Source organism: Mytilus trossulus, chromosome 11, assembly GCF_036588685.1.
Source record: "Mytilus trossulus isolate FHL-02 chromosome 11, PNRI_Mtr1.1.1.hap1, whole genome shotgun sequence".
NCBI lineage: Eukaryota > Metazoa > Mollusca > Bivalvia > Mytilida > Mytilidae > Mytilus > Mytilus trossulus.
In genome coordinates, this window is record NC_086383.1 from 12197561 (window position 1) to 12220505 (window position 22945).

The 22945-nt window shown below is 32.2% G+C and overlaps 1 protein-coding gene across 1 annotated transcript; it reads left to right on the forward strand.

The window, feature by feature from the left end:
* Positions 1-1155: 1155 nt before the first annotated feature.
* Positions 1156-18998, forward strand: LOC134690737 (neurogenic locus notch homolog protein 3-like). The gene is made up of 10 exons (XM_063550786.1): positions 1156-1502; positions 2435-2515; positions 3379-3486; positions 6579-6686; positions 8686-8793; positions 10442-10549; positions 11465-11553; positions 14346-14439; positions 15874-16090; positions 17653-18998. Exons 1-10 carry the CDS (start codon positions 1199-1201, stop codon positions 17660-17662), a joined length of 1227 nt encoding a protein of 408 aa, XP_063406856.1. The 5' UTR covers positions 1156-1198; the 3' UTR covers positions 17663-18998.
* The last annotated feature ends 3947 nt before the right edge of the window (positions 18999-22945 follow it).

The window sequence follows — 22945 nt, forward strand, 5'->3', positions numbered from 1 at the left end:
TATGGACATATTTTATGATCTATATATCTGTTACACACGTTTTATTTGACCTTGACCGCATTTTCACGGTCCATTGCTAAGTGTTAAGATTTTGTGTTTTGGTCGTTTTTTCCTAATTTATAAGCAATAAGTCAACTGTATTTGTTGTATGGAAGAATTGTTAGCTGTACATGTTTGCCTAGTATGGTTCTTCTAACCTTGACCTCATTTTTATGGTTCATTGATCAATATTTCGTTTTCTTGGTTTATGTTGAGTTTATGTGACAGTTGTAATAAAGCTTTATATTTAGGTCTATCAACAAGATATCAATAATAAGTAAAGAAGGCGAGACATATCAGCGTGTGCACTATTGTTATACAATGAAGACCAAAATTTTTCAATCAGTTTGATTGAGGTTTGAAGCTTGCATGTCAGTAACTGATATAGTTGTCCTTTGTTAACATGGTTAATTGATGTATCATTATCATTTTTCTTTGTTGTTTCTTCTGTTACATATTCTGAGATCAGACTCTTTTTAAAACTGATTTTATTGTGCGCATTGCTATGTGTTTGTTTATTCTAAGTTTACTAGAGGTAAACGGGGAGGGTTGATATTTCACAAAACAAGTTTAACCCCGCGTCAAGTCAGGAGCATTTGGTCTTGTAAGATAGAATTGTATACTATTTTAAAATTTAGTTCATTTGTTTGTTTTGGAATTAAGTGTTACGTCTATTTTCACTGAGCGAGTACACGTTTCCGATGAGGGGACCAGCTGAAGCCCGTCTCCTGGTGCGGGATTTTCTCGCAGTGTTGATGAAAAATGGTGGCCTTCAGCTGTTTCTCCTATTTAGTCGGGTTGTTCTTTCTTTCACACATTCTCCATTTTATACAGGTGCTGTTGTATGATGTCCAATGAGAAACAAAATCAAGGACGTTTCGAATCACGTTTACGAAAAAAAAATGACGTATTTCCTTTGAGTCTGCATCATACGATTGGGTTTGATGCACTTTGACTTGTTTTATATTATTCGTTTCATACGTATTTCCGTTTATTCTCTTAACTGTATACGTATTCTTATAACTAAGACCCTCATTTAGATCCTCGTACAATTGGAAATTTAACACTCATTCAAATCGTTCAAAGGTTGATGTTTCGTAAGTACATATTTTGTCAATTTCGTAATGTATAATTAAAGTATTTGTTCATAAAAAGAAAAATGACAACCGACGGACATGTAGCGTATTTTACACGTACTGACAATCCCACATATACCCCGGAAATTATAACATTCCAAGAAAAGGAAACCTTAAATGACGATGGATTATTCAAAGAAAGTGAACATAAATTGCATGATGATCAATCTGACAAAACTTGGCAGTTCCAGGACAGCAAAGATATGCAAATCAGTAGAAATAGATGGAGATTTGGAACGGTATTGTTTATATTAACGACACTTTTGTGTTTGGTGTTAACAATTTATTTTGCTACATCCAGTTCTTACAAAAGTATAAATACTCATGGTAAGTCAAATGCTATTTAGTATTGTACACGTTTTATCTTATTTGTGGAACTATTGATTGTTCACTCCTTCCAACACAAATATTAGATATTCCCTTGTTCTATCAACAAACTAATAACCGTAGATAGTTACCTTCAATTGGTAAAGTTCAACTGAGAGTACAATGTGAAGAATATAATAAGCATACGTCTGTGCGACCCCAGACGTCAGTAATGTATGTAACCTAGAATGACAGTTTCAGGCATAGCATTTGGTCAAAATATATATAAGAATGAACATCATTCAAAAACGATATATTTTACACGCATTAAGGTCTTTGAACAATTCAGTGTGTAGTAAAATAATTTACTCATGTTTAAATATAATAACATTAACGGCACTAATTTACATGCGCCAGATACCTTTATAAATGACTAGATCTTAAATGTGGACTAAACATAAAAACTGCGAATCCCTAATGCCAATATACAATACAAAATTCATATAGATTTATTTAAACATTGACGTTGGATAGAATAAAGCTGTATCACCATATGAAAGTTTGATTATATACTTCTCGAGTAAAGAGAGTATGAAGGTTGTCTTCATATGTTTACGAAGAAAACGAAGGTTCTATATTCTATTGACAAAGTTGACCGTAATGAGTTTGGCTAATTATATTGGGTCTCTTTTGCTCTTTCTTTGTAATCGTGTCAGCGCATTCATACACCTTAAACTTTTAAAAATTCTGGCTACAGAGCTCCTTGAGAATGTTATTTAAGACAAGGGATTCGGACTCATCGTCATAAGTTCAGTTTTATTTGTATTCTCATCAAGGTGTTCGGTCATTCTCCTATTACATTGTTTGAACAAATTCCAACTCTGATGTCCTTAATTAAACAATTTTGCTTTCCTTCCATGAACCAATTCAATTTATTTATTGTTTTGTTAAAGGACACTCAAGTTTACAACAAAAGACGGAGAATATTACAAAGAATAAAGGATTTACAGAGACGAACGGTCATACAACTAAAGGTATAGTATGATGTGCATTCTTTCCACTACCGAAATTGTGTTAAAGTAGAAAACATATAGACTAAATATTTCTTGCTTAATCACAAGTTTTCGGAATGAATTTCAAATTAAAGAAACAAATACTTGTCCAGCTTCACATACATTTAAACATAATCGACTTCCGAATTTGGACAAGAATATATTTTGAACACTGTCTGATGACCACGGCAGTTTATAGCATAACAAACACTAAAATATTTGAAATGTTATACCAAGGTCAAGCAAAAAAAGATATTCAATTGAAAATTGTGTGTTAAAATTTCCTGAAAATCTCAGATAATAGGAATATATAGATTTTTTTTATCATCACAAATTCTGAATAGGAAAATAAACAATTTTATTTGTCATTTGGTTTTATATGTATGTTCTTAATGTAATATGGAGATTCGAACATCGTCAAATAAGTCAACTTCTATTTATATCATCTGTTTATTTGTTTCCTTTCTAATCCGCCGTGTCAGATATATACTAGAACTTAATACATTCTGAGAAATACTTTAAAGGTGTTCCCCTAATCACTGTAATTAGTTAATAATGTCATAAAAAAATAAAATTCCACTAATGACGAAACGTTAATTTCAATATGAGGTACGAATAATGCCGTTACCTTAAGTTTTTTTTTTATTAAAAGCAGCTTAAATGCTTCATATTTAATCATAGAGATAATTTTTATGATTTGATATACAGAAACGATTTTGCAGATTAGACCGGAATGTATACTGTTTTTTTTTTACATCTTTGTTTTTGGTGCTTGTTAGATTATAGTCTCACAACTACATATCCATATTATATTAAATTGTTAATGATGCATTGTTTTATTACAGAAGATGCATGTGTCAGTTCCCCTTGTTTAAATGGAGGAACTTGTTTAACAGCTGGATGTAGCTACTATTGTATATGTCCAAAAGGTATCACGGGATATAAATGTGCAGGTAAAAAATATTAAAAAAATAAGGATGTACTTAGGTGAAGTTTTCGAATTTTGTATCAGGTGCTCAGACCCATTTATCTTTTCACTTAATAGCTCATAAAAGATCATTTGCCAAAACTTTTGTTCCATTTGATTTTAGACCCAAATATTACCAAAGCATATAGAAGGTAAAAGTCCGTTATATTTTAAAGATCGAATATCATGAAAAGGAATTCCTTGACCTATTAATATTATAGCTTATTTTGTACCTTAACTAACGCTCTTCATACTTATAGAAACAATTTTGAATTTCTGATTTTCTTAATTTCATCTTGACTACGATATATTTACGACATAATGTGTTTGAACTTTTTAATTTTGTCCTTTGAATACGGACTTTTAATTTTTATAATTCCTCGGAGTTCGGTATTTTTGTTATTATTAGACAATACTTGGTGTTAACACCTTTATTTAAACGAATAAGCAGTACATTTTGTTTGACTCCTGCAATAACATCAGCACAATTTTAGAGTTAATAAACTTGATAGTCTCAATGGTATATGAAAATAGTGAGGTTTTACCTTGATAATAAGGTTCATGCTAAAATGTTATGTAAATTATTGTGTAATTTCGTCAACTTCTCTGTTTCATATGATTAAAGTGATAGCATTTTTGGGTGTCTCTTTTGTTATCTGCAGTTCATGTCTATCTATTTGTAATCTATTGACTTCCAAAAATATTGAATGAAACGGAAAAGGATTTCTATGTAGTATTTTCGCATTTATTAGCGATAAAAGAGGGACGAAAGATACCAAAGGCAAAGGGACAGTCAAACTCATAAATCTAAAACAAACTGACAACGCCATGGCTAAAAATGAAAAAGACAAACAGAAAAACAGAAAAACAATAGTACACATGACACAACATAGAAAACTAAAGAATAAACAACACGAACCCCACCAAAAACTAGGGGTGATATCAGGTGCTCCGGAAGGGTAAGCAGATCCTGCTCCACATGCGGCACCCGTCGTGTTGCTTATGTGATTACAAATCCGGTAAATAGTCTAATTCGGTAGGTCAAATTCATGAAAGGGAAGGGGATTGTAGTTACGACGTGAGGAACATATCCGATATCATTTGTGAAATGGTTATTCCATAACGGTCAACCAACTCGTGATGGCGTCCGTAAAATTTACGAAGGGATGATTTCAACTTCACCATTTGGAACTCTTGATTTAATAGCTTCCTTGTGAGCAGTAACCCTCTATCAAGAAAATCATGATAGGAAATACAAGCACGGGAATATCGTATCAATTGAGAGATATATACCCCGTATGCAGGTGCTGCTGGAATGTTGCTACTTAGAAATGGAAAGTTCACAATTGGAAAGCTGAAATCATCTCTTTTGTCGTAAAGTTTTGTTTTCAACCGACCCTCATTGTCAATTTCTAGATAAGTTAGATACCAAAGAGATATTATCAAATTATATACAATGTACAACATATGCCACGTATGAATTGTTAAAGTTTGTCCAATGGTGTGATGAATGTAAGGTTAGTTGGTAGGCTCGGGAACTCACACAAAACCAAATGCTATTTCATTTTTTTATCATGTTCAAATCTCATAAGCCTTTTTGATATTCAAATCAAAGAGAAAATGTAAAAGTGATTAAAAAGGCTCATTCTTAAAAATGAGCAAGACAGGGAGAACGTCTCATGTTATGCAATGGAAAATAAAACTTCGTCAATACACTGGAATGTGATGCGACAATCATACAAGTGGTTTAACTAGCTATAAAACCAGGTTTAATCCACCGTGTTTTCTACACAAGAAAATGACTATACCAAGTCAGGAATATCTTTTTCTTTTAGAACTTTCCTCTGAGTTAAGTATTTTTAGGGATTTTAATTTTTTCAAAATATCAGATTTTATTTTACAATCAGTTACACGACTAATACGGTATGTAATGATCAAAGACAAAGAAAACATTTCTCCAGTAGGGTAAATGCACGGATGAATAAGGAATTCGATCATGTCTGGTCAAATCTTCATCATGTTTTGATTTTAACGCTATATAGTAATTAAATATTTGACATACCATACAAACTACAGAAATTAACCTGATGTATTTTATCTGTAATACTATGATGAAAAATGACAATGAATATTTATATGAATAAATTGCACCTTTTTTTTGAAGACTTAAAATCAAAATATATGAAATGTTTCATTCAATTATGATACTATACTATATGTGGATAACAATCTTTAAATGCCTGCTTGAAGAAAATGTTTAATAATAGAAGAATACTTTATAGTATAAGATAGTTACATTTCACAACCATGATACAAGTGGAAATTTCCAACGTAGTTATATTACCACTTTTAAATAACAGTTTAGCACTTAAAGCAATCGACATGCATCGTGAGACTGTCTTCTTAATTAAGTGTTGTCTAATCGCCTCAAGTGTTTGTGTGGATTGTACCATTGATACAGAAACTGTAACAAACAACTTGACACATTTTGTTATTTACAAATAGCCCCGAAAAGGGTTAAGTGTAATAATTCCACATTTATTCGAAAAATCATCATAGATTTGCATTTATATACCAAAAAGTAAAATCACAAAAATACTGAACTCAGAGGAAAATCAATTTGGAAAGTCCATAATCACATGGCAAAATCAATAAACAAAACGCATCAAAAACGAATGGACAAGAACTGTCATATTCCTGACTTGGTACAGGCATTAAAAAAGTCATCCCCAGATCAGCTTTATTTTCATCTCCACGAAGATCCAAAGGCTACAATGTTCATAAAACATTTTTGAAGTTTAAATGATAAACAACCTATTCTAAACATTTTTTTTCTGTTGTCCAACGACTGTTTGTACTATAGAATTCCTTGGCACACATTTAAAAAATCCGCCTGACATTGACATCTACGTTTAGACATCTTGTTATTAATATTAAGATATATATATAAACCTATACAATGTAATCTTATACACAATATGTAACAGAAACTAATTCTGCTCTTGCTTATTATTACAAGGACACCATGCACCTTTCCCTAAATAAAAAAAAGTAAGATGTTTTATATTATCTTTACAGTGACTCCATGTACAAGTTCACCCTGCTTAAACAATGGAGAATGTGAAGTAAAAAATGATACATACCAATGCGATTGTCCTGTTGGTTTTAATGGACCTGAATGTCAAGGTGAATGTATATATTTAAATATATTGCATATAAAACGAAACTTCTAAATGAAATAGGCCCGTTGTTTAGCTTTGATCTGAATCTCAAGGCAGATAATGGTGGACTCTCTGCATGCAAAATCAAAACATTTTCTTCATGACTACTTTTAATGTTGTGTCATGTGTACTATTGTTTGTCTATTTGTCTTTTTCATTTGTAGCCATGGCGTTGTCAGTTTGTTTTAGATTTATGAGTTTGACAGTCCCCTTTGTATCTTTCGTCCCCCTTTTAATATGAAGAGTTAAGTTAGATATGAAAAGAAGTTGATATAAAACACAAAATGACAATTTTTTCTTTCACTGTCATTCTGAATAAACAAACTGTAATGATTTAAGATTGTATAAGTAGAAGAATGTAGTATTCACGATGATGTGTTAGACCTGGTTTTCGAGATATATTAAAAGTAAATACTTATTGCCTTCCTCTAGCTTACATATGGGTATAGCCTTTTTTGTTTTCTGAATAGAAAAATAGTTCTGATTAAAACATGAGACAAATGGGCACACAAATATATTTCAAATAATGTCTGAAGTAGGTGCTTATATAAAGTGAGAATGAATGAATGCACAAACGGAAACAATAAAATAAGACTACATTAATTTAGTTTACAGATTTTTTAATCTCGTAAATATATTAGGAAGAAGCATATTAAGGTAATGCACAGAAACTGAGGAAACTGCGTTTACCGGTTGCCACGACAAGGTAATGCACAGAAACTAAGGAAACTGCGTTTACCGGTTGCGTCGACAAGGTAATGCACAGAAACTGAGGAAACTGCGTTTACCGGTTGCGTCGACAAGGTGATGCACAGAAACTGAAGAAAATGCTTTTACCGGTTGCGTCGACAAGGTAATGCACAGAAACTGAGGAAACTGCGTTTACCGGTTGCGTCGACAAGGCAATGCACAGAAACTGAGGAAACTGCGTTTACCGGTTGCGTCGACAAGGTAATGCACAGAAACTGAAGAAACTGCGTTTACCGGTTGCGTCGACAAGGTAATGCACAGAAACTGAAGAAACTGCGTTTACCGGTTGCGTCGACAAGGTAATGCACAGAAACTGAGGAAACTGCTTTTACCGGTTGCGTCGACAAGGTAATGCACAGAAACTGAAGAAACTGCTTTTACCGGTTGCGTCGACAAGGTAATGCACAGAAACTGAAGAAACTGCTTTTACCGGTTACGTCGACAAGTTAATGCACATAAACTGAAGAAACTGCTTTTACAGGTTGCGTCGACAAGGTAATGCACATAAACTGAAGAAACTGCTTTTACCGGTTGCGTCGACAAAGTAATGCACAGAAACTGAAGAAACTGCTTTTACCGGTTGCGTCGACAAGGTAATGTACAGAAACTGAAGAAACCGCTTTTTCCGGCTGCGTCGACAAGGAAAGCGTAAAATGATATTCATACATCAACATTCGGTCTCACATTCAGTTAAATACTCCATATAAATAATAGTAAACAATTCGTGAAATAATCAGATGAGATTTCTATGCTAGTATCTTAAGGATGTTTTTAAATTTTTGTCAGATTTTCGAAATCCTCTGGTTTTATCCATTTGAATGCCTTAAAAACTTTGCCCATGGACCCCCATTTTTTTTTATAAATCTTTTACATGTTTTTATACACTGACAGATCGTATCGGTCAACACATTCTTTTAAATCCGGTTAAAACTAAAGATTTGTTGTCGATTAGTGTCAACTGATACTGCGATAGAAATCGTTGAAATGATAAATTTTGTTTATTAGGATTATATAAATTTAAGACATAATAACAAGGTAATGTTTTTCTTATTGAAGCACATGTTGTATATTAGACTTGGTTGTGTCTACTTAGGTGTATGCCGCATAATTATTGTTCAAATTGTTTGAAGAGATGTTACTGTAAAATATTTAATGTGTATATTTTGAATTTAAACCATGAAAATATCTACTGACTAATGTTGGTTTTTCTGTAGAAACACCGTGCTCTGTGGAACCTTGTTTTTACAATGGAACATGTTCTGTCCTTGGGAGTTTATTCAGCTGTGCGTGTACGGAGGGATACAATGGATCAAGATGTGAAGGTTGTTGAACTATGTTATAGTGTCGTACACGATTTAGTGGGGTAGACGAATCAGACCTTTAAATGTTTTAATTTATTCAAATGTTAAAAAAAACTGGTCATTTATGTCTGAGTTGTCTTGTGTTAAGTCACACAAGCTCGCGTACACGTGCGTCCGATATATTGTAATGTCTCCTTTTAATCTTTTTGCAAAGGCTCAAAACGCAAAATTGTGTGCTTTTTATTTTTAAACTGCCAATCAAACATTTCACACTTTTTGTGTCATTGATGAAAATAAAACGAACTCGTTAAGAGTCAAGTAATATGGTCTATTCAAGTAATGTATATGTTTTAGTGAAGATAAAGTACAATTGAGTTTATTAATGAGAATTTACTGCCATTGAGATAAGGAAGTTATCAAAGTTAAATCATGACACATCAAATTTAAGATTCTTGATTGAGGTCCATATTTTCCTATCGTGAATGTTGTAGGACAATTTTACATCGTTATTCTTTAATCTGTTACCGATAAAGAGGATATTCTTATTTATATTCAAATAAAAATGAAAAAATACAGGTATCGAAGAAATTTAGTAAGCTAAAGACAAAACAATCACTTAAATTGTTAATCCTCAAACAAGGATAATTCTTTAACTTCGTTAGCAATTTTAACTTCAGATCTAAAAATATAAATATGTTATCAACTCGATGTGCACAACATTCAATATCAATGAACAGTAGAAAATAAAAAAAGGGTTTGGGTAAATTAGAAAAAAAACCCATTTTTTTGTAAAAACGTCAAGCTAAAATTCTAAAAACTTATGTCAGAAGACCAATATTTCCTTTTGTTTACCATTAGGTTGTCTAAAACAATAGGAGGATTAGTTTTAGACGTAAAAATCAACAGATTTATTGACCTCATGCTCCTGCCTTTTGAATTAAGAAATAATGCACGAATACACTGATAAATAGAAAAATAATTTCTAAATATACCTCAAAACTGTTACTCTATTTGTTCTATAAAATTGTCAAAAAGTGCGTTTAAGTGATCCATGTTAAATCAATCATCGATTTTCTTTTTATAATGTCTCGACGACACAATACACGTGCTCAAGTTGAGTAGGGTCAAAGTCTTGATAATAGGTCATTCAAGGAGGAAGACTATATATTTTATTTCCTGATGTTCATATTTTTACTATAGGGCCTGTTTTTGACAAACTTGTTACACCAATGCCCGATGAGAAAGATTTTTTTTCCTTTTATTATTATAAGATTATAATGATATTTCCATATTTTTATATTGGTTCTTATAACTCTCGCTTGGAAAAAGATATATACCAATTAGTACGATCTATATCATAAACACTTGAAATGAAGAAATTGCCATTGATAACCATCAACCATGGACCACTAATACATACTCTTCCTGGTATGTATCGAAAAAGCATAATTTTGAATTTTCAGTATGCGTTTATTCGGATATTAACAGTGTTATTCGGTCATTCTTATTACCCGTTTTGAAATTCCGAATTTGAAATGGTATATTAATTGAATCCAAGACCAATTTAAAACCTGCTACTTACTAATTGCTTTGTAATCTAAATAGATCACTGTATCATATTACTAGTATTATGATTCCACTTCATTGAGTCTATTTTCTTTTTTTACAGTAACGCCATGCGCCAGTTCACCATGTTTAAATGGCGGAAGATGCACACCTACCGGAAGTAGTTTTATTTGTTCCTGTCCAACTGGATACTTTGGAAATCAATGTCAAGGTCTGTTATGCAGGAATGTTTTTGTAATATATTTGTCAGAAGTGCGATTAATTTAATTCATGATGGACAAAATATACTAACTCAAAATTTAAATGAAATTGAATCATAAAACTATAAAACTATTTTAAAGAACTCACAAAAGGTACCAGTAATTACAAAATCTAACATCTGGCGTCAAAGGGATGACATTATTTGGAATGCAATATATTCCATACCTAAATCATTAAAACAAGCAAAGAAAGAACAATTAAAAAGACAGTATTTAGGAACCTTACGACTGAGCACAATGAAACAAACTTAACAAGAAATAAAATTGAGAATGGAAATTGGAAATGTTTCAAAGAGACAAAACAACGAAATAAACATAAACAATAAAGGAAATTGAGAATTGAAGTTGGAAATGTTTCGAAGAGACAAAAAAAAACCGACCATATAGCAGAAAACAGAAGAAAGCAACTAAAGGGTCTTCAGCACAACGAAAAAAACCTGCACCTGGATGCCGGCTTCAGCTAAACCCTAAATAAAAAAAAGTTTACTATTTTAGAAACATAGATGTTTTAAATTCGGTTTATTTCAAATACGTTATTATTATTGAACACTTAGAGCTACTTTTATAATGCTCGTAGAGTAAAACCTTGATTGGCTTCCTTGCTTTTTTTGCATAAACGTTTACCCATGCCTTTTTATTAAGATTGGCATCTTGAAACAATGTATATAGGCATAGGTAAACATGTGTATGTTATAATTAAACTTAAATGGAAGAGTCTTGATCTACAAGCATTTGAAAATTAGCTGTAATTGTGTTGATAAGTTCCTTTTTAATGTACAGCTACTCAAACTAGAATTCACTTCCTTTCTGAATCCATCAATAATATCAGCGTTTTTATTTTGATATCTATAAAATGCATTTTACAGTTCAAAGATCATGCCAATATGGTTGGAAGATGCATGAAGACAAATGTTATTTCTTCAGCAGTAGCAACAATAATTGGAGAGATGCCAAGGTTGGGAATTTCTATACATTAAGAACACGTAACATTATTCTTATATATTACTTTACGTACTTTGATTTACTTTCATTGAGTTACTCCCCTTTGGTATCAGTCTGATATGATTGATGTAAACCCAATATATAATTTGTATCATTATTCACGTGGAATACAAATGAACAAGCTGTGCCTTTGTTTGTCATTCTTATTATCACCATACGGCCCCAGAGAATATTACAGAACATGAAAATACTAGTAGTCATTTGAAAGTAGTATGTACCATGATAGTTTTATACGTAACTTATATTTATATACGATATTCTATATTGCACTAAACAGTAATTAATTTGAATTGAAAAAAAAACCATATGAAAACAATACAAACAGAAAACGTGTCTTCATATTTTAACATTTTTGAACATTCAAGAAACCGCCATTGCTAATCAACTTAAATTCTGCATGGATTCTTAAATGCATATGTCGAATCTTATATTTTTTTTTTGTCTGATTGCCTTTTTTGAGGCAATGCATTTATCGTTGTTGTTTAAAGTTGGAAAGCAAGGTTCTATCCAGGGATTTAATACACTTGACTGGTTCCCGATCCCAATATTAATAGATATAGGAAGATGTGGTATGAGTGCCAATGAGACAACTCTCTATCCAAATCACAATTTGTAAAAGTAAACAATTATAGGTCGAAGTACTGCCTTCAACACTGAGCCTTGGCTCACACCGAACAACAAGCTATAAAGGGCCCCAAAATTACTTGTGATTAGGTGTAAAACCATTCAAACGGGAAAACCAACGGTCTTATCTATAAAAAAAAAACGAGAAACGAGAAACACGCATAAATTACATAAACAAACGACAACTATTGTACATCAGATTCCTGACTTAGGACAGGTGCAAACTTTTGCAGCGGGATTCAACGTTTAAATGGTACCAAACCTTATGTTACACATATACCAATACAACGTGAGAACGTATGACTATTAGCAAATAACTGGAACGTAGTACTTGGAACCAGGACATTATGAAATGAAAATGAGGGGTTAGTGTACAAAACTTAAAATTCCTTTAATGAATAAGACAACAGTAGTATACAGCTGTTAAATATTTAGAAATCGATAAAGCGAAGACAAATCTGAGCCACAAATCGAAACCGAGGAAAACAGATCAACTTTAAGAGGAAATACTGAGGAAAAAAGAAACATTGTGCTGCATCAAAAACAAATGCCGACATACAAAGAACCGGACTTTTAAAAAAAACTGCCATATTCCTGACCTGGCACATGTGTACTGAAATAAAATGCTGGGTTAAAGTTAAACCTGGATTTTATGGCATGCCTAACCTCTTGCTTATATGGCAATGTTGAAACATAAATACAATGTCAACATTACTTGACAGGAGTACAGAACAAATTAACGGAAGAACACTCTGGAAAGAAAACTACGCAAATCAGTAATACAATAGTGTATAACAAAATGTGAACCACAGAATAACAACGAACACCTCCCATGAATTCACAACAATACACGAGAAGATTGCGAATAATGTGGAATCATTATTAATCGGTAGATACCAATGTTCGTAGATTTCGTTGGTACTGGTGAACCACGAAATTAAATGTCAACGAATAAAAAATTATTTATAGGCATGATTCACTAAATAATTCAAAATTTGGTGACTATGTGGAACGCATCTATCCCATCGAACTAGAGATAAAGGTTACTACAGATACAGTTAAGTCGGCCTCATAGCTTGACTTACATCTAGAAATTGACAATGAGGGTCGGTTGAAAAAACGACAAAAGAGATGATTTCAGCTTTTCAATTGTGAACTTTTCATTTCTAAGAAGCAATATTCCCGCAGCACCTGCCTACGGGATATTCAATACAATACAATACAATACAATATTTTTTATTGTCAATCAAGGACGCCCTAAAAGAGCAGTATAATTACAAACAATTTGTTACAATGATTATTATCAATTCTTAATGATATACAAATGACAAAATTTAGAATAAAGAAAATAAACACAAAAGCAAAGTTAAAACCACAGATATTTATATATGCATATATTGAACATGTAAAAATGTTATTAAGCTGTTTATGGATACCATAAGGGCCATACAATTTGAATTTGGTCTATGCAGGATTCACTGGGTCAGCAAATTGGCATTATTTACATTTTTATCAACTTATCCATCTCAGTACAGAGACTGATTATTAAATTACATAGGTGTTGTAGAACTTCTAGATTCTCACAACCCATTAGCCATATAAACATATTTTCATCGTTACATTTCTCAAGATTAGGATGAGAAATACAAAGTTCTTTAATAAATGTCATTCTGAATTTTTTTTATATATATCTCCCAATTGATACGATATTTCCGTGTTTGCATTTCCTATCATGATTTTCTTGCTAGAGGGTTGCTGCTCACAAGGAAGCTATTAAACCAAGAGTTCCAAATGGTGAATTTGAAATCATCCCTTCGTAAATTTTCCGGACGCCATCACGAGTTGGTTGACCGTTATGGTCAGTTTATTTTAGATTTATGAGTTTGACTGTCCCTTTCTTTCGTCCCTCGTTCATGCAGACTCCGGCAAAACCACGAAATTAAATATCAACTTACATTCCTAAATCCACGAATTTGGTACCCACGAAAATAATTGAGTCAGCTGTAATTGATAATTATCAAAAAAACAAGACTTCCGAACATCCTTACCACATTTATGTTACACATTACGATCAAACGTACACTTTTTTTAATATAACATTCAAAACTGTATTTTTTTCAGAGTGATTGTCAATACCTTAACAGTATGCTTGCAGAACCAAAACAGATGAGTGATATAAACTTTCTGAAATCAAATGCGAAAAAGTTCCGGAAAAGTACGTATGGGCAATTGTAAAACTATTTAAAAGAATTAAATTAAGTATAAGGGTAATATAAGAATCCTGTCAAATGAAATCTATACAACCATGCATTATTGTGTAAATGCATTGGTAGACATAAGATAACTTCACATTCGTTAAATTTTATACCTTGACACTAAGATTTCAATTCCTTCAGGTAAATTAACCTTAGTTGTGTTTGGTTTATTTCCCGCCATCTGTTGGTCATATAGCTTTTCAATTGTTGACGGTTAAAATTTATCCTCAGCATTTAAATATTAAGTTCCTGTTGAATGTAAACCCAAACAATAGTTGTGAAAGGTACCAGGATTATAATTTAGTATCCTAGACGCGCGTTTCAACCAAGCGCTTCTAACGCATGAACTCTAGACAATTTTAACCTTGTTTAATTATTCTTTCTATAGGACTAGTTCAACTGTACAATTTTGTTTCTGATACGTTCACCCGTTGAAATATATTTGCAAATGTAGCATACAATCAGTACGTACAGAGGTGTAGATTATTTGAAAAAAGTAAAATCACAAAAATATTGAACTCCGAGGAAAATTCAATCGGAAAGTCCATAATCACATGGCAAAATTTATTGAAAAACACATCAAACAACTGTCATATTCCTGATTTGGACCCGACAAATGTAGAAAATGGTGGATTGAACTGGTTAATAGCCCTAAACCTCTACCTTTTACAACAGTCTCATCATAATCCGTTTTATAACAATGATGTATGAACAAAACAGACATAATAAATGAAATAGTCAAAATATTGTTATAGCAGTTATTTGATTGTTACTGGTGTTTTCACGACTAGCTGATTTGAATTATTAATATTCCATTCGAACACACATTACCAGACAATCCAATAGGTAAACTCTGAAAAGTGGTTCAATTCGCCGTTTCAGAATATAAAGGACTATGGGTTATCTCATTGTTCGTACACCAAAATGAAAATAACGTTACGTCATTGGTTGAATTTCCATTGTGTAGAGCGTTTTCAACCAATCACAACGTTTTGGTGTACGTTTTTGAAAATATTACCCAGAATGCTTTAGATTCTGAAACGGCGAATTGGGATAAAATATTGACAGCTGCTTGCAAAAATCCATCATCTTCAACACATTTTGAATATCTCCTTTATGTTGCTCTAATAAGGTCCCAATTATTGCTATATGTTATGGTTTATATATTTGACTTCTAAAACAATACATTTAAAGAATTTGACGTGCGCAATTTTAAAAGTATATAATATTATTATCACCTAAATAAATATACTTTTGTATAGGTGCTCGATAGGTTTTCATACATTCTGATCTATCAAGTATGAGATATTTAACTTTAGACTTTCACATTAATTTAGTGCTTAATCTTTTGCGCCAAACACATAAATAGTTTAACACGTAAATCTATTTTCCAGCTTTTTGGCTTGGAGGATCAGATAAAGTTACAGAAGGTGTGTGGGTATGGACAACTAGTGGACAGGGGTTTACAGTAACAGATTGGCATACACGTACTGTACACGAACCAAATAATTCGAATGGAGAAGAACATTGTCTGGACATGCATAAAAACTTAGATTATGAATGGAACGATGACAAATGTCGGAATGAGAATAGATTCATATGCGAAAAACCGTGAGTGTACTCTAAATTTTCTAAATTAATAAATACTTTGGAATCATTTTTATTTGTTGTATACTGATTTCTGTGCGTTCGTGGGTACAGGTGAACCACGTATTCAAATGTTCAGTTAATAACATACTTTCAATAGGCTTTAAATGCAGAGATGGCAAAAATCACGAATTCAAATATCTACGAAAATGCAAGTTTTCAGCAATTCACGAACATAAGTGAATCCACAGAACGTTACATTTGGTAATTATATAGGATATATATTGCAAAGATTGGAACGCTTAATCGTTCATATGGCACGAGAACACAGTTTTTTCATAAAGCATTTCTTTAAGACATTAAACAATGTTAAACTCAAATTAAAAAAAAATAAGCAACTCCTTTATATTAAAAAGATTTTTAAAGTGTAATGTACTACCATAGGGACAAATGATATCAAATTATAGAAAATACTGCCTGTTTCAACTTAAAATATGGACACTTTTATGTTACGGGGGTCTAAAATTCAGTGGGACAGCTTCTGACACATTGGTTGTTAACCCTTTTTAACTGGATCAAATCCCTACTTAACATTAAGATTCGGCACACAATGTTTTTGACATGTAATTTCATTCTCTTACTCTCTTAGAAGTAAATTTAGAAAGTGTATGTAAAATAAATTGCAAGTTATATACTGTCCCCATTATGAACCCTTTATCTAGAGACAATAACTGTGTCCTCAGAACTTATATATCGGTACTTCGTTTAAACATACTATTCCTGAGGCATTGAAATATCAATTTAGCCCAATCGCAGGGAACCTATAATGAAGGACTTATGTAGAAGAACATTAATTTCACAAAGAATGAAACCAATAAACGAGTCTCGTTTTCGTATTCGACATTTTGTTATAACCTAGATTATTTGAGTTCTCATTGACATCACATATTTGATAATCGACATTTTTACTGTCTATTTACAATTCTTTTTAGCACGTGTTATGTGCGCTAAAAAAAGGTCAGACTTATTTTATGGTCTCTTCTGATATTCCCATTCGTTTGATGTGTTCGAGTGTTTGCTTTTGCCATTTTATTAGGGACTTTCTTTTTCGAACATTCCGAGGAGTTCCGTATTTTTTTCACTGCAAATAAAAATGAATAAGTAAAATTACAAAAATACCAAACTCAAAGAAAAATTCAAAACGAAAAGTCCCTAATCAAATGGCAAAATAAAACATATCAAACGTATATATAACAACTGTCATATTCCTGACTTGGTACAGGCATTTTTAAATGTAGAAAATGTTGCATTGAACCTGGTTTTATTGCGTTAAACCTCTCATTTGTACGACAGTCGCGTCAAATTCCATCATATTGAAAAAGATGCGTAAACAAAATGTCACAAATAGGGGCAAAACAACAACAACACGAACCCCACCAAAAGCTGAGTTGATTTCAGGTGCTGCTCCACATGTGGAAACTCTCGTGATGTAAGTGAATTACCAATATAATAACAAATGAATAAAAGATAAATGCACAATCATTCACATTAAATACACGCCTATATCTTTATAATCCTTATTTCAGATTGGAGTAAACATTATGACAAAGACAGACCAGAACACGTGGTGACATTTAATAGAACATGAGCATATACCTGTAACAATTTTAATGTTACTTCTGTTTTCAATTTTATGTTTATCTGTATCGAGCATATCTGTATATCTGCATAATTCTTGTAAAACGCTTTTGAAATGGGATCACTCAAATCAAATCTTTTACTATTGATATAGTGGTGCAGCGGAGAACAGATTTTTTTTGTACCTCATGAAATGGTGGATTGATTCTTTTTTTTATAGCGCTAACCTTCTCACTTGTATGAAAGTTGCATCAAATTCCGTTATTTTTACAACGAGCGTGAACAAAACAGACATAATCGGTAAAATAGTCAAAATATGGTTAAAAGCATCTATCAAATTAAAACTTACATAATAGTTATTGAAAAACTGGTTATTATCGTGATAAACGGACTGCCCACAGAACAGTGGTATTGACTGAGGCAGCAATAATGACCTCGCATTATCGCTGTCTCAGTCAATACCAATGTCCTGTGGGCAGTCAATATATCACGATAAATTTCACACTGTTCAAATAACCAAAAATAATGCATTACTTGTTATGTTTCTAATTATTGTAACGTTGTTACATACCTACCGTCATCTATTATAGTGTTATTAATATATAACTGGCTGTTACTGTATTGGCAATGGTATAGATTCAAGACCCGTAGGAGAATCTATACCAGTGCCAAAACAGAAACAGTCAGTTCAAAACACTTTTATTCAATAATCCATCTTTTCAATACCGACTTGTTCTGAATGCTGTATTACATACATCAAATGTGAATATTTGGCTAATATTTCCAATACGGACTGGCAATGAATCCTGAATTACATGCACAATATATGTTTATATGTTATTCAGGATTCATATGAAATATTTGACCCGACTGAAAAGCAATATAGATCACGTGATTTATATGACCAGGATGACTTCATCAGTATTACACATGCCGTTTTGGTAGTATTATGGCTGATTAAGTACCAAACTGCTCCACCATCCTCACAGCTATATATGTTTTATAGTATCATATTGAGACACTTAAGATTTTCACTGTGTAACAATACGGACATTAAAGGTATTCAGGCAAAGTTGACTTTAGATGAATTTGGCCATTTATTTTAGATAGTTTTGTCATATAGCTCTTCAACGGTTTCGGTACTTATACATCTTCTGATTTCAAATATTTGTCTTTAAGCGTTCCTGATGAAAGTAAATCTAGAAAAGCGCTTCGGACGCATAGAATTATTCAAAGTGTTGTTTTCAATTTTTTTAGTATATATTTGTATTATACAGTAAATCATAGAAACTGATGAACGACTTATTAATTTCTTTGTGTCTGTTTGAGGAAATGTAGTATGCCATATCAAATGTTTAATGATTGAAAACAGTAGGATTTCAAATTGGTAGAGAACAAAAAGTGTATATGATTGCCAAATCATGTTCTAACCTTGATAGACAAAACGTGTTCATCTAGATGGAAATACTTGCTCATTAAAACCAATTTTCTATGAAAACCTACACTGCTAGAGGCAAAATCATGTTCTAACCTTGATGGACATAACTTATTCATCTTGATGGAAATACTTGTTCACCAAAACCAATTTATTATATTATGGTTCTTATATAATTTACATATCTACAAATAATCTGAGTTAATTTAAAAAAATACATATGCCAGTGCGATACGTAAAAATTAAATTTGAATGCGATACTTTTATCTTTCACTCTACAAATTGTGCCAGCCGTAGACAGTAAACTACTTCTAAAATATGCAGTACTGAAAAAAGCGGTGCCCTGATTCATCGCGGCCATCGACTGATTCAGCACATTTTGATCCTTTTCGTAATAATAGGTCACATCTTCCTTTAAACCTCCCGATAAGTGTTGTCAGGGAAATACCTTCATAATGAATGTCGGCGGCGGCGAAGATGTGATATGGCGTTGTTCAATTATGACGTTGTATGTTACTCTTTCCCTAGATATACCATATATTTGGAGAAAGCAACAATATGCCAGTTGAGTTGTTTGGTGTTTGTAAGGTCACATTTGCCAAAGATTATGAATCTGCCAGAGATTTGGAACCCGCCATAGATTTGAGTTCTACATATATAAAAAGAAAAAAAAATATTTCTGCTGTTAATAAACAGGCCGTTCTATCAACAGGTATAAAATTCATATTCCATCGCCAAAAAATCCCCTTCCTACTGAAAATCAGATGGTCAATTAATGTGGTCGAGAGCCGTGGTGTAGTGGTTAGTGCATCGGACTACTATTACAAAGGTTTCTTGATCGATCCTCGTTCCGGACAGAAAATTTCAGGGACTTAATTTCTCGGCTCTGCCATTGCACCAATTGCGAGTATGGGTTTGAGGAAGCGATGATAGTCTGTCGGAAGGGGACGATAAATGGCTGACCCGTGTTAAGAGAGAGCAATATGTCTTGCACATAAGAGACACCCTTGTAGACTTTGAAAAAGAGCAGGTAAATGCCGCATATGGCACCCGTCGAGTTATTTCTTTGTTCAGTTCGGTAATGATGGAAGGTTATTATGGCAGAGAATGAATATCAGATATGATTTCTGACACACTTTTGTCATAATGTCAAATCAGCTCATGATGGCGACCGCTAAATTTCTGGAGTGTTCACCTTAATTTGATTTATTCATAGCCCTGTCTTAGCAATTTATGAGAAAGCAGTTTTCCTCGTTCAACAAAATAAACGTACTTTGAGATAGCTCTAGTCTAAGAGTAACGTATCAATTGAGACACATATATGCCATATGCTGGTGCCGCTGGGATGTTACTACACATAAATGGAAAGATGACTATAGAACAATTAAAATCATCGCGTTTATCATAAATTTTGGTATTCAACCTACCATCAGTAGTAATTTCGAGAAAAAGGTCTAAATATGAAGCAGATTTATCTGTGTCGGTAGTATCTTTTATTTCAAGTTCACTTGGATATATTACATGTATATGTATATATCAAAGGTGCTTTGCTATTTCTTATATATAAAATAGAAGATATGGTATGATTGCCAATCAGACAACTCTCCACACGAGACAAAATGACATATGAATTAACAGCTTTAGTTCACTGTACTACGGCCTTCAACAATAAGCAAAGGCCATACAGCATAGTAAGCTTTAAAAGGCCCCGAAATCACAATTGTCAAATAATTAAAACGAGGTAAACTTACAGCCTAATCAATTTGCAAAAATGGTCCATGCTTTTTTTTGATTTTTTTTTTAACACTTGAATATTAATTTATTGCACTAAAGCTGTTAACAATGACCTTCCGCTACAGCTTTAACTGTAAGGTACCCTGAAATGGTTAGTATTAGTCCAGTCAAACCAAGATGTAACCTCAAACTAATTGCAACAGAAAATGTTTTAGTTCTAATCTATAACATTATGCCTTTTATATACACAGAAAAAAGTCCCATAAAATCTAACTTCAGGAAAACTCAAAATCAGCATTTTTAATTTCCTATGGAAAATAACATTTAAAGGAGAGATAACACTTGCAAAAATTAGTCTTTTTTTAGTCAGTTTTTTGTTGTTTTTCTTGAAATTTATGTAAAGTACAATACTTTATGGGGTTATAAGTTTGTATTTGACTAAATTATATAATCTCCTGCTCATGAAATGTACAAAATTGAAGTGTTATGGGTAGTTTTATTTTTTTCATGCATTTTTTCATTTAACAAATTTCAAATTTGAAGCTTTGTCAGTATTTTGAAAAAAATAATGTGAAAATTTGGTATTGCCTATATCTTTATATTATATTATTTTAGCAACTTACTTATTTAAAGAAACTGTAAACCACAAAAAGCAGAACACATGCTTACTTTATTTTTTATTAAGTTTGAGATTCTTTACCTTGTAATGTTGAAAAATTCAATAAATGGGCAACTAATGAATTACGAAATCTAAATTACAGCTTGATAAAATATATAAAAACACCTTTAGAGTTGTTTGTTATACTCTAAAGACATCTTAAAAATCAAGAATCAATACATTCTGATGAATAGAAGCGGTAAAATTATAATTTTGTATTAATATTTAATGATATTTCTGCCTTTTTGGCAAGAGTTATCTCCCATTTCACTGCAAATCTCGATAGGAATTTTAAATGGTGATTTTTTTAGTCTCCCTCAAGTTAGATTTTATGGGACTTTTTTCTGTGTATATCTGTGGTATAATGCTAAAGATTAAAACTTAAAAATCTTCTGTTGCAATTACTTTCAGGTTAGGGTCAAATTTATGCTAGATTGACTGGACTATATCTATAAGAACAGGGTTTCATATAGATAAGTATTATTTTCTTAAATGTTTTTTTAGAATATTACAATTAAATACAATGTTCATTTATTATGTAAAACAATTCTGTACCCTGATCTGAAATTAATGATATACTTTTCTTCAATACATTTAATCAAATTAAATAACGCCTATATAATACACTTATCCGAAATTGATTATCTGGTGTCAATTATATCGTTCAAAATTATACTGCTGGTGAACGTTTCGTCCCCGAGGGTATCACCAGCCCAGAAGTCAGCACTTCGGTGTTGACATGAATATCAATTATGTGGTCATTTTTATAAATTTCCGGAATATAAAACTTTGAATTTAGAAAAAACTAAGTATTTTCTTATCCCAGGAATAGATTACCTTAGCCTTATTTGGCACAACATTTTGGAAATTTGAATCCTCAATGCTCTTCAACTTCGTACTTGTTTGGCTTTATAAATATTTTAATATGAGGGTCACTGATGAGTCTTATGTAGACGAAACGCGCGTCTGGTAATCATGGTACCTTTGATAGAAACGTCGCACGCTACTGGTGTTACTTTGGTGAAATCACGGACAAGACACATTCATCTGGTTAATTTATAAACATAAAAGATGATATGATATTGTATATCATTTTAAAGCTTTTAAACTCTTCTTTCAGATTATTGCAATTTTGAATATGTAACAGACCATTTTCATTAATTTAAACTCAATGAAACCTTTATTTTGAAAAATGATTTCTTTGTCCCATGTTGCGCTTTTAGTTTTGTGAAATTCTGAATACCGTAAAAAACATATAAATATTTTTACCAAACGATATGAAAATTTGTCTATAACAAGCAATTTATAAGTGGGCGATGACGTAATGTCGATTTTCTCTCTCGAAAAGACGGAAATATATATAAAAAAAGGGATCAAGATGATACAAAGTATGTGTCCCTTGCACGAAAGATTG

Coding starts and splice junctions, on each gene's coding strand:
- LOC134690737 (XM_063550786.1), top strand. CDS start 1,199: ATGACAACCGACGGACATGTAGCGTATTTTACACGTACTGACAATCCC. Junction 3,487..6,578: donor CACGGGATATAAATGTGCAG/GTAAAAAATATT, acceptor TTATCTTTACAG/TGACTCCATGTACAAGTTCA. Junction 10,550..11,464: donor CTTTGGAAATCAATGTCAAG/GTCTGTTATGCA, acceptor TGCATTTTACAG/TTCAAAGATCATGCCAATAT.